The following is a 13,294-nucleotide window of genomic DNA, read 5'->3' as shown; positions in this document are numbered from 1 at the left end:
TCAGGAGGATCCCGGGGATGCCGCGTTCTTCGGAGGAATCCAGCCTCCCCAGGCGCTCTGGGGGAAGCCCAGGCCAACCGCCCCCAGCCCACCCAGCACTAAAGCACTAGGCGCCTCTGAGGATTGAGCAAAACCCTCTTCCTCCTCCGCCTACTCGGTGGCATGTTCCTAAAATTCCCATCTGCACAACATAAACAGGAAACGTGCAGCAAAAGCCCTGGCGGTGCAAATTCCATGCTTCCAGTCGAGGGCGGGAGAATCTCGTCTTGGGAGGGGGAGGGGGCGGGGGGAGGGGAAGCAGCAAACAGCAAACTTTCCAGGGGACCCCTCAGCCATCCCTGTCTCTTCTTCCCAGACCCAGAAAGAAAGAGTGGAGAAGGCGGAAAGAAAGACACCCTGCTTTAGGAAAAATAGGGGAGTGGGAGGTGGGCCGCGGAGGGGCAGCCAGGCCTCAAAGTGAACCACCCCAAGCAGCTGCGGTGGCGGCGTGTGGTGGCAATACGCCCGGCAGCCCACTCCCCAAACCAGCTGTCCTAGCGGCGCCAAGACGGTGGGGGTGGGCTCTCCGCCGGGGGGTCAGGTCAACCAGCCAGCGCGGGTGGGGGCGGGGGAGGAGCGGACGCTAAGCACGGCGCAGGCGCAGAGCGCGCCTCGGTTGTCAAACATGGCTGAAGTGCCGCCGCTGCCGCTACTGCTGCTGCAGGGAAAATGCTGAGCCCTCCCGGAGCGGGTGGGCGGCGGCGGCGAAGGCGGCAACGGGCACCCGCTTCCCCGGCGCGGCGGCGGCGGCCATGGCCCGGCTGGCCGACTACTTCATCGTAGTAGGCTACGACCACGAGAAGCCAGGTAAGGGTGTGGGACGGGCGCCGCCCCCGGGCCTCCCCGCCCCCGCCCCCCGGCTGCCGTCCAGTGGGCTCCTCGGGGCCGGGCGTCGCGGCCTGGAGGCGGGGAGGGCCGGGCTGGGCCCCGGCTGAGCGGCGCTCGGCGTCCGGCCTTCTTGGCCCCGCTGAGCCTCGCGGTGGGCGTGAGGGGCCGGCACGAGGGGAGGGGGAGGAGGAGATCGCGTCCTCCGGGCCCGGGGCGGCCCAGCTGGGGCGAGTCTGGGTGCCGCGACCCTCGCTCTGGAGGGGGCTGGGTACCAGGGGCAGCGCCCCGGTGCCGGCGGGATTGGGCCAGGACCGCAGGGCTGGTAGGGCGGGAGCCAACTGTGCTAAGTTCCTCGGGGATAAACTTCTGCCCAGCATCCTGAGTGAGTAGCGAGTGACGCAGGGGGCTGTCCTCTCCGAAAGGAAGTGCTGAGAGTCCTGTGCTCCCTCACCCCTGAGCTGGTGGGGGCCTGTCTGGTCACCGCGCCAGTGGACGCGTGGTACCGAGGAAGGGGAAAGGATCCTTAAACTTCTAAACATTTCTAGGAAATGCTCCTCGTTCTTTCAGAACAAATGTGACGGTTATTTCAGAATGAGTCTGAACGCTATTTTTTTTTTTTGTTAACATCTTTGTTGGAGTATAATTGCTTTACAGTGTTGTGTTAGTTTCTGCTGTACAACAGAGTGATTCAGCTATACGTATACATATATCCCCATATCCCCTCCCTCTTGAGCCTCCCTCCCACCCTCCCTATCCCACCCCTCTAGGTGGTCACAAAGCCCCGAGCTGATCTCCCTGTGCTACGCAGCAGCTTCCAACTAGCTAGCTATTTTACATTTGGTAATGTATGTTTGTTAATGCTACTCTCTCACTTCGTCCCAACTCCGCCCCCCCCCCCCCCCAAGTCGTGAACACTGTCTTTTAGGTAAGGACCGTTAGCAGACCTCTGAAGGTGATCTTGTTTCACTTTAATGTGTGTTTTAATTCTTTTCATTCGTCACAAATTTTCCTCATAAGGAACAATCTGGCAAATGCATTGCATTTTAATTTAATTGAGGGATTTCCACAACTGAAGAGAATTCAGGGTTTATGCACGTTTATTTTTGTATTTGTATTCTTTTGTATTACTGTATAGCTACACATAATGTAATAACTTGAGCTGGGGAAGCACGTCTATTTCAGGGTAATTCTGGTCGCACATTTGCAAGGAATTTTAGATCTCAGCTAGACAGTCCCTTCATTTTTCAGAGGAGATGCTGAGATTGTGTTTTGCTGATGGTTACAGCCATTTGTAGCATCAGAATACCATTGTTTTACCCACTATTGGTCTACTGCCCCTTTCACTATTCCTCTCCTGATAACTTCCTTTAGCGGGGACCTTTTATATTCTTTAGTCCTTCATCACTCTTGACCTGATTGAGGTTAACAAAAGAAGGGCTTGGGCTATATTTACAGTATTTTCTGGCTCCAAAATGTTATTTGTTATTTCCTAGTAATTTTGCGTAATCTGTCTCTTTCTTATTACCAAGATTAACAATATGGAGAATCACAGTTTGTTTTTTGTTTTTAACATTGTTTCATTTTTAGCGACATTGGGGTTTTTTTCCCCCTCACCTTTTAAAAAAACTTGAAACAATCACAAACTTGCAGAAAACTTGGAAGTATGGTACAAATAACTCTTTACTCCCTGAACCATTTGAGAGGAAGCTGCTGACCTGATGTCCTCCCTTATCACCCCAGAATGCTTTCGTGTGTATTTTCTACAAACAAGGTTATTCCCCTACATAATCACAGTACAATCATCAAAATCAGGAAATTAACACTGGCATAGTACTCCATCTAGTTCTCAGACTGGTTCACGTTTTGTTGATTATGCCATTAATCTCTTTACTGGCAAAAGGATCCGGTTCAGAATTATATATTGTATTTATTTGTCACAGGACCATCTCATCAGAGGTGAGGCAAGCTCTTGGATGGCTTTTGAGCTCAGCTGAGGAATCTTACTGATATTCAGGTGTTTGCTGCTTGCGTATTTATTCTCGATGGCGATGAATTTTGTTTTCATTTACTTTCAATACATTTTTGGCCATGTGCTGCATGACTTCTTCAATCTGAAACAATTCCTTCATCTTTTGATTTTCATAACCTTGACCCTAATGAAGATTATAGGGTCGTTATTTTGTAGAATACCTCTAATTTGGGATTATCTGTTCTCTTATGATTAGATACATACAGGTTATGTATTTGGGCAGGAATATCACAGAAGTGGTGCTCATTGCATCCTATCTGCTGTACAATTTCAGTTTGTCCTATTATTGGTGATTTTCACTTTGATTCCTTTGATTATAAGCAATGTCTGCTAGGGTTCTTCACTCTAAAGTTAATATTTAATAGTTAATTAATAAATGGTTTTTGTGAGGACTTCTTTGAAACTATGTGTCTTGTTCCTCATCAAACTTGTATTCCTTTATGCATTTATATCTGTGAATACGTGGTTTTCTGTTTTTTTTGCTGGTAATATTGTTAGTTTATTTAGTTGTTCAAATTATTCCTCTTTTGGCCGACGAGAGCCCATTCAAGCTGGCTTCCGTGTCTTTATGACGTGTCCCCACCATTCTTTGAGCATGTTTTTACTTTTTGGTATAAGAAGATGTTCTGGGCTTATCTTGTACTGTCCCTCCTTTAGTCCTGGAATCAGCCATTTCTCTGGGGAGACCTGGATCCTTTTAATGGAGAATGGTATTTAGAAGCTAAGATCTCAGTGCTGTGTGTTTATTGCTGTTGTATTGTTACTGCTCTCAGGCTTTCTTAATGGACCGAGCCGGGGAATATATGTATGTGTACACACACACATATTTATGTCTATGTTTATTTGTTTATCCATATATATTGAAAACTGTGAGTTCCCACCAGTACCACTGATTTCACTTCAACACTCCAGGGTCCAGTGTAGTTTTTTCCTTTTTTATATTTGTAATATTCTTATCTGATAGTGAGAAATCTGGCTTCCGTTATCCTTAATATATTTACTTCTTTGTTCAGTCTCCCTGTATTTAACCAATCTTTCATCTTTGCTACCACCCTCTCCTCTCCTGGATGCCTTCCTCTCTCTGCTGGGCTCAGATTCTTCATTCTTTCTCTCCCAGCCCCCTGTCCCTGTCAGGACCTAACAGCCCATACCAGGATGCCCCAATACAGGGACACCCTTTTCAACCTGCCCTGGCTTCGGCTCCCCATGTCAGCTTCCCCACTGTTTGTGGATATACTTCTCACTCCCCTTAGGTTCTGCTTCCATGTGGAGCACGACGTCGTCCTCATTCCGCACTCACCCAGTGCCTCATGCCAGGTTGCCCCTCTGCTTTGACAGCCTCCTTGCAGTGCTTGGACTCTGACTAAACTCATTTGGCCGTTCCTCCCCACATAGAGTACCTCCTTGGTTCACTTGGGCTCTGACAACCCTCACCCCACCCCAGGGCTATAATGACTACTCTCTATCCCACAGTAGGGAAAGGGAAGATTATTTTTTTAAGTTCCAAAATCCAGAAGCTTTTATAAATTGTAGAATCTTGATAGTGAGATGTATTCTTTTTTTTTTTAACTTGGGATAATTTTTCTTTTCTTTTTATTTTTTACATCTTTATTGGAGTATAATTGCTTTACAATGGTGTGTTAGTTTCTGCTTTATAACAAAGTGAATCAGTTATACATATGTTCCCATATCTCTTCCCTCTTGTGTCTCCCTCCCTCCCTCCCACCCTCCCTAGGATAATTTTTCTTTAGTCATGTTTATTGAAGTATAATTTACATGCAATAAAATTCACCTTTTTAACTAAACAGTTCAATGAGTTTTGATGGATGTATACATAAGTGTAGCCACTACTGCAATCAAGATATAGATAGAGAACACTTCTCTCCTAAAAGCTCTTCTGTGCCCCTTTGCAGTCAATTCCCTCCCTAGCCTCTGGCAATCACTGATCTATTTTCTGTCCTTGCGTTTTTGTCTTTTCTAGAATGTCTTATAAATGGAATTGTATAGTTTTTTATGTCTGGCTTTTTTCACTTAGAAAAATATGTTTGAGACTTATCCATCTTGTATGTATTGTCAATTCCTTTTTATTGCTGAATATAATACAATTTGTTTATCCGTTCACCAGTTGGTGGACTTTTGAGTTTCTCGTTTTGGGCTATTATGAACAAAGTTATTCTAAACATTTGCAGACAGATCTTTGACTGTTCATATGGTTTCATTTCTCTTGGGTAGATACTTAGGAGAAGAATTGCTGGATCATATGATCAGTGTCTGTTTAACTTTATGTGAAACCACCAAACTGTGTTCCAAACTGGCCATGCCATTTTGCATACTTACCAGCAATGTAAGAGAGTTCCAGTTAGTCTTTTAAATTTTATTTATTATTAAAAAAAGTTAAAAAAAAAAAATTTAACCATTCTAGTGGACATGTAGTGGTATCTTATTGTGGTTTCAATTTGAATTTTCCTGGTGGCTGATGATGTTGAGCACCTTTTCATGTGCCTATTGCATTGGAATATTTTTGTAAAGAGGCTGAGCAAATTTTTACCCTTTTTTATTGGAATGTTTGTTTGGCTTCTTTTTAAAATTTATATATAGTTGATTTACAATGTGTTAGTTTCTGCTATACAGCAAAGTGATTCAGTTATACATATATACTTTTTTTTTTTTGCTGTGCGCGGGCTTCTCACTGTTGTGGCCTCTCCCTTTGCGGAGCACAGGCTCTGGACACGCAGGCTCAGCCGCTCCGCGGCTTGTGGGATCTTCCCGGACCGGGGCACGAACCTGTGTCCCCTGCATCAGCAGGTAGACTCTCAACCACTGCGCCACCAGGGAAGCCCTATACTTTCTTTGTTTATATTCTTTTTCATTATGGTTTATCTCCCTGTACTATACAGTAGGACCTTGTTGTTTATCCATTCTATATGTAATAGTTTGCATTTGTTGGCTTCTTATTATTGAATTTTTAAGTTCTAGATACAAGTCTTTTTTTTTTAACATCTTTATTGGGGTATAATTGCTTTACAATGGTGTGTTAGTTTCTGCTTTATAACGAAGTGAATCAGTTATACGTATACATATGTTCCCATATGTCTTCCCTCTTGCGTCTGCCTCCCTCCCACCCTCCCTATCCCACCCCTCTAGGTGGTCACAAAGCACCGAGCTGATCTCCCTGTGCTATGCGGCTTCTTCCCACTAGCTATCTATTTTACGTTTGGTAGTGTATATATGTCTATGCCACTCTCTCGCTTTGTCACAGCTTACCCTTCCCCCTCCCCATATCCTCAAGTCCGTTCTCTAGTAGGTCTGTGTCTTTATTCCTGTCTTACCCCTAGAGATACAAGTCTTTATCAGGTGTTTTGCAAATATTTTCTTCCAATCTGTGGCTTGCCCTTTCATTTTCTTAACAATAGCTTTTGAAAAGTAGGTGTTTTAATTTGAATCACTTTTTAGGCATTAGAATAGTTTTGTGTATCTTGAGTTGTATCCTTTGAATAGTCCTTTTTATGTAAAACACTCTGTAAAAATTTACTGGGAGAGGGCTTCCCTGGTGGCGCAGTTGTTAAGAGTCCGCCTGCCAGTGCAGGGGACACAGGTTCGAGCCCTGGTCCGGGAATATCCCACATGCCGCAGAGCAACTAAGCCCACGCGCCACAACTACTGAGCTTGTGCTCTAGAGCCCGTGAGCCACAACTACGGAAGTCTGCGCGCCTAGAGCCCATGCTCTGCAGCAAGAGAAGCCACCACGATGAGAAGCCCGTGCACTGCAACAAAGAGTAGCCCTTGCTCGCCGCAGCTAGAGGAAGCCCGGGCACAGCAATGAAGACCCCATATAGCCAAAAATAAATATATAAATAAATTTTAAAAAAACCTTTAATTAAAAAAAAAAACTTACTGGGAGAAAATCCACCAAATCTATGTACTTGTTTGAATTGTAAGTAAAGGATAAACCTAATTGAGTCTGCAAACCTTTTTTATAAAGCTTTCTTCAGGAGTTAGTATGATTTTGTTACCTACATCTCTCTAAAAGCTAATCATACTATGATATGATACTGAAATGTTCTGTGTTTAATTCCAGAATGTTCCTGGAATTATTTGTTCAACATACTAAACTATTTTTGTTCCTAAAGTATCTTTTCAATTAATAATACTTTTTAGTTGATTTTTTTCATATTTCTATTTTAAAATTGAGTTGAAAGAAAAAAACCTTGTCTTTTGAAAAATTACTTTTACAAACTGAAAAAAAAAGTTAATACATGCTATTTGAATTATATGCAAAGAAGAGTGCTTGACACATAGTAGATGTTTAATAAAGATGTATTGAATGAATACCCAGTTGCTGCACTTATGGAAAATACAAAAAACTATAAGGAAGGTGAGGGATGGGTGTAGTTATGAAAGGGTAACAGGAGGGATTTTGTGGTGGTAGAACTGTTTTGTATCTTGACTGGGTGGTGGATACATAAGCCTACATATGAACTGCATAGAACTAAATACACACAAACACAAATGAGTACAGTAAAACTGGGGGAATCTGAACAAGAAAGTATATTGTATTAATGTCAATATCCTAGTGTTGATATTGTTCTGTAATTTTGTAAGATGTTATCATTGAGGGAAACTGGGTACAGAGAAATGGGATTTCTGTATTCTTTCTTTCTTTAAATAATTAATTAATTTTATTTTTGGCTGCGGGTCTTCGTTGCTGCATGCGGGCTTTCCCTAGTTGTGGCAAGCAGGGGCTCCTCTTCATTGTGGTGTGTGGGCTTCTCATTGTGGTGGCTTCTCTTGTTGCGGAGCACCGGCTCTAGGCGTGCGGGCTTCAGTAGTTGTGGCTCGCAGGCTCTAGAGTGCAGGCTCAGTAGTTGTGGCACACGGGCTTAGTTGCTCCGTGGCATGTGGGATCGTCCTGGACCAGGGCTTGAACCTGTGTCCCCTGCATTGGCAGGCGGGTTCTTAACCACTGCGCCACCAGGGAAGCCCTGTATTATTTCTTATAGTTGTCTTAAAATAAAAGTTTAATTTAAAAAAAGCTATAAGGAAGATAAAAAGACACCCAGAGTAGCCTTTTTTTTCCTTGACATCGATGACATAGTGAAAGGTTATTCTATTAAATTCCAGAAAAACATAATCTTCAGTGGCAAAATTATTACATCTTGTGGGTATATTAATAATGGGTATTATAATGGGTATAATAATGACTTCATCATTTACTTTATTATTGGATATTTAACTTGTTTCCAATTTTGTGCTCTTCTGAATACTACAGTAAGTCCCCTGCATACGAACGAGTTCTGTTCTGAGAGCACGTTCATAAGTCCAATTTGTTTGTAAGTCAAACAAAGTTAGCCTAGGTACCCAACTAACACAATCAGCTATATAATACTGTACTGTAATAGGTTTATAATACTTTTCACACAAATAATACATAAAAAACAAACACAAAAAATAAAACTTTTTTTTTTTTTTTTTTGCGGTATGCAGGCCTCTCACTGTTGTGGCCTCTCCCATTGCAGAGCACAGGCTCCGGACGCGCAGGCTCAGCGGCCATGGCTCACGGGCCCAGCTGCTCCGCGGCACGTGGGATCTTCCCGGACCGGGGCATGAACCCGTGTCCCCTGCATCGGCAGGCGGACTCTCAACCACTGCGCCACCAGGGAAGCCCATAAAACATTTTTAATCTTACAGTACAGTACCTTGAAAAGTACAGTAGTACAGTACAACAGCTGGCATACAGGGGCTGGCATCGAGTGAACAGGCAAGAGGAGTTACTGACTGGAGGAGGGAGAGGAGGTGGGAGATGGTAGAGCTGAAGGATCGTTAGCAATAGGAGATGGAGGGCAAGCTGCAGTTTCACTCACGCCTGACGTTGATAGCACAGGTTCTGGTTCCTTGCTGGATTCAATTCTATCTACCCTCTTGAAAAAATGATCCAGTGATGTCTGGGTAGTAGCTCTTTTTCTCTCATCATAGATGACACGGCAGCACTGGATTGCATTCTGAACAGCTGCTGCAATCTTCATGTTCCGTTTTACGTTTGGGTCCTGTGCCTCAAAAACTAACAGTGCCTCCTCAAATAAAGAAAATCCCCTTGCCATTTCCTGTGTTTGTGAATCTCTTCAGTTCTTCACCTACTTCCTCTTTCCCTTGTCGCTCCACTGTCTCAATTATTTTCACTTTTGTTTCCATCGTTACTGCTTGCCATTTCTTAGCAGTACCAGTTACATCACCGCTGCTTTTACCCTTTCTTCCGGACATCCTGGGCTTGAAATAAAGATACTGTACTACTGTATTCTATACAGTACTGTATAGTAAAGTACACAAACGCACAACCACTCGTAGAAGATGCACGCGCTTGACAATGTATGCCAGACATGTGAACTAACTTGCCTGATTGGACATGTGAACGCCTGTTCGTATCTTTGAAAGTTTGCAACTTGAAGGTTCATATGTAGGGGACTTACTGTACTGTCATGCTGAGGAGAACATAGCTTGAAAATCACTGATTTTTATGACAGTCTGATTTTGATAATTTTAAATTAAGAGTTTATTTTCCTGACTTTGCATATGTACTGTGGCACAATAATTAGCAAATTTCATTTGTTTCTAGTAGGTGAAGTTACTTAGCCAACTGTCTTTATTTTTCTTATAGTTTTTACTTTCTCGTACTTTGAGATTTGTGCAAGAAAAATTGTTAATGACCACATGGGTTAATTCCCTTATATGCCTTTACTTTTTGCTTTCTTTTGCTGTCCGTTAATACACTTAGAATTTAATCCATTTATTTAGATGGTATTTAACCTGGAATGAAGTATTATAATCATTTGAGGTTCTTGCATTCTTTCATATCAACCTGCTTAAGTATATTAGAGAAAGCATTTGAAATATTTTATTTAAGCAGTGTAAGTGAGATAAGGTAAAAGGTAAATTTATGTACAATACCTGAGGTGTCATGGTCTGAGACATTTAAAAAATTGATAATTGTTTATTATTGAACCATTGTAATTCATAGCCTGGATCCCCTCCCTTCCCCCATTCTGTATTGAAGTAGTTGGGATTTCTTGGTTGCTGTTTGTTGCCGGTTGTCAAGAACCATTTGGGATTCATTGATTTGACAAATATTTATTGCTTTCCAGGCATTGTGCTAATTGCTAGAACAAAAATAAATGAGTAAGGAGTAAGATTCTATCCCTAACTTAGTCATTAATGGAAACAGTCTTGAAATAAGTAGTGATAAATGAAGAAGGTGTGTCCACTTTGAGGGAGAGAGAAGGCTTCTTATGAAAGGTGATGTTTAAACCACGGTATGCAGGATGAATATGCATTTGCCAGGTAGAAAAAAAGGGTAGAGGAGGCTATGGGTAGAGGAGGCTATAGGCAGAGAGAAAAACATGTAAATGTGTGAAATGGATTGTTCCAGGAATGGAGAGAAGTATAGTGTAAATGGGAATTGAGGTAAGCTTTGGTGCTGGAGTAGGTTGGGGTCAGATTGTGAAAAGCTCTGTGTACTAGGCTATGGAATTTATAGCTTTCACTCTGTAGACCGTGGGGCCTGTTGAAAAGTGGGGATTCTTGAAAATCAAGAAACATCTTAGAAATGTGACTCAAATAGCAATGGACTGGAGGGAGAAAGAACAGTGTGAAAAAACTCAGGAGCTTTTACAGTGGGAATAGAAAGGAACGTATGGATTCTAGAGAAATTTTAAAGCTCATATTAGCAAAATTTAGTAGTGAGTGGATGTGAAGGGTAAAGGAGAAAGAGTAGTTGAGGGTAACAGTTTCTAGCTTGGGTAAGTGGGTGGGTGATGATGCTGTGAATGCAAATGGATAATTTAGGGGAAGAAATGAATTTGGATGAGGGAAAGTAATGCTGAGGTTAGTTTTGATATGTTGAATTAAATGTGCCTGCCTATAATCAAGGTAGAGATGTCATTTAAGTGTTCAGATATATGGATCAGGAGGTTAGGAGAGAAGTGAAGATTAGAGATATAGTTTGGCAATTACCAGTAGCCAGCTGATTGTCAGAAATAAAGAAAAAAATGAGATTGTTTAGGGAATGTGTATAGAGTGAAAAGAGGAGTGGCCTAAGAATTGAACCCAGGGAAAATTCGATATTTAAGAGGTAGATAGAGAAGTAGCAGCCAGGAAACTGGATGGGAGTGGTTAGAGGTATTGCAAGAGAACCAAGATAGAGTGGTATCATGGAAACACTGAGTGTGGAGAATTTTGAGGATGAGGAAATGATGAATAAATGTGAAATACTCTGAAGATGTCATGTATAATGAGGACTAAAAATAATATCTTTGTCTGGGCTGCTGTAACAAATTATCATAGACTAAGGGGCTTAAACAACAAACATTTATTTCTTACAGTTCTGGAGGCTGGGAAATCCAAGATCAAGGCACAGGCAGGTTCGGATTCAGGGTCTCGTGAGAGCTCGCTTCCTGGCTCATAGATGACCATATCCTCCCTTGGTAGAAGAGGCAAGGAAGCTCTCTGGGATCTCTTTGATAAGGGCACTAATCCCATTAATGAGAACTCTGTCCTCATGACCTAGTCACCTCCAAATACCATCACTTTGGTCCCACCTCCAAATGCTATCATATTGGGGATTAGGTTTCAACATATGTATTTTGTAAGGGGGTGGGGACACAGACATTCTATGTCTATGACAGATAGACTCATAGACTTGATAATTAGGATGGTGACTTTAGAACATTATAGTTGTAGGGGCCGAAGCCAGTTTGATAAACGCACATCCCAACTCATATGCTATATAAACCTTATATAGTCCAATTTATTCCATTTCTTTTTATAAGTTCACTATGACCTGCAACCCATGGCTTGTGGAGAGAGTCAGAGGTGACTTCAAAATTCCAACCTTGAAGGTCTGGGATACTTGTGAATCCATGACTTAAATAAGAAGATTGAAAATGTTTTTCTTTTAAGATTACTTATTTGTCTTTGTTGGCTTGGAAGAGAATGGGTTTTACTTTATAGTTATCCAAATGAAGCCTTCAGAAGATGGACAGGCAGGGGCTGAACACAAAGACTTGAGAGTCATTAGTGTAGATAGAGCTGTGACACTGTGTGAGTGCCCTCAGAAAGTAGATGTAGAGACAGAATAGAGGACCAAGGACTGATCTTTGGGGAATGCTCTTGCTAAGAGGATGGAAAATAAAAAGAAGCATAGAAGAAAGAGAGAGTTTGAGAGGGACATTTAATTTTCCCCAATAGTTCTTCTTCTTCTCGATGTTGATAGAACCCCTGATTTTTTGGCTAGTCATGTAGCCATACAGGAGAGATTGTTTTCAAGTTACTAACGGATAGAGACATGTGAATAAGTTCTGGCCAGTTGGATGTAAGTGGAAACGATGCAGCAGTATTCCAAAAAGTATTCTTAAAGGATGAGGGTACATTTTTCTAGCTTTTTTCTTTCCTGAGACTGGCATGCTGATATAAAGACTGGGGAGCTCTAGCAACCATCTTGGACCATGTAGGTAAGGACCCACATCCTAGGGATGTCAGAGCAAAAAGCTGGAAAGAACCTGGGTCCCTAATGACTTATAGTGGAATTGTCATAGCTGCCTCTGGATTTTTTTTTTTTACATGCAAGACTATAACCTTGTATATTTAAACCACTATAAATTAGAATTTTCTGTTGCATATAGCTAATCTTAATCTAGGCACAGAGGTGGAGGAGATTGGTATCCAGAGTCAAAGAAAGTGAGGGAATGTTTCTCAGCATCAGGGGTGGCAGATAGAGGTCAGTGAGATGTGAAATTAGTGAAGATCTTTGTGTTTCGTAAAATTTTAGAGTTGTAAGTTAACTGTACAGATCATATGATTCAATCCAATTTATGGATGAGGAACCAATGTGCCCATGCCCCCTCACCCCTTCCCTGCATGTTTTTTTTTTTGCTGTACTGGGCCCTCTCACTGTTGTGGCCTCTCCCATTGCGGAGCACAGGCTCGGACGCGCAGGCTCAGCAGCCATGGCTCACGGGCCCAGCCACTCCGTGGCATGTGGGATCTTCCCGGACCGGGGCACGAACCCGTGTCCCCTGCATCGGCAGGCAGACTCTCAACCACTGCGCCATGAGGGAAGCCCCCCTGCATGTTTTTACCTATGAATGGTTACATAGCTGTTGAGTGGTAAATCCTGGACTATAAGTTTCCTGATGCCTGTACTCCAGTACACCATGCTGTCCTTTGAGAATTTATATCAAGGATAGTCTTACCCCAGAATTGTTTCAGCTGGAATGTTGTGTTGTAAAACAAATAGTAAACTTTAAACAGGAGAAAGGATAGGAAGTGGAGGCAGCAAGCAGATTAAGACCCTTTGTTTGAGTCACCTGAATTTTGAGAGGTAAGAATATCTGTTGGAAAACTTGGACT

General features: G+C 42.6%; 1 protein-coding gene across 4 annotated transcripts in view; it reads left to right on the top strand.

Annotated features, from left to right (window-relative positions):
- Nucleotides 1-656: 656 nt before the first annotated feature.
- SBF2 (SET binding factor 2) overlaps nucleotides 657-13,294 on the top strand; it is a 459,215-nt gene continuing 446,577 nt past the window's right edge. For 3 of the 4 annotated variants that reach the window (XM_065882549.1, XM_065882546.1, XM_065882547.1), the window contains exon 1: nucleotides 792-846. In XM_065882549.1, the coding sequence (XP_065738621.1) occupies nucleotides 792-846 (55 nt within the window). Of the gene's footprint in view, nucleotides 847-13,294 lie in introns of all 4 variants that reach the window. The other variant, XM_065882548.1, reaches the window with a different exon arrangement.

Source organism: Phocoena phocoena, chromosome 8, assembly GCF_963924675.1.
Source record: "Phocoena phocoena chromosome 8, mPhoPho1.1, whole genome shotgun sequence".
Classification (NCBI taxonomy): domain Eukaryota; kingdom Metazoa; phylum Chordata; class Mammalia; order Artiodactyla; family Phocoenidae; genus Phocoena; species Phocoena phocoena.
This window is presented reverse-complemented; position numbering and strand designations above follow the sequence as displayed.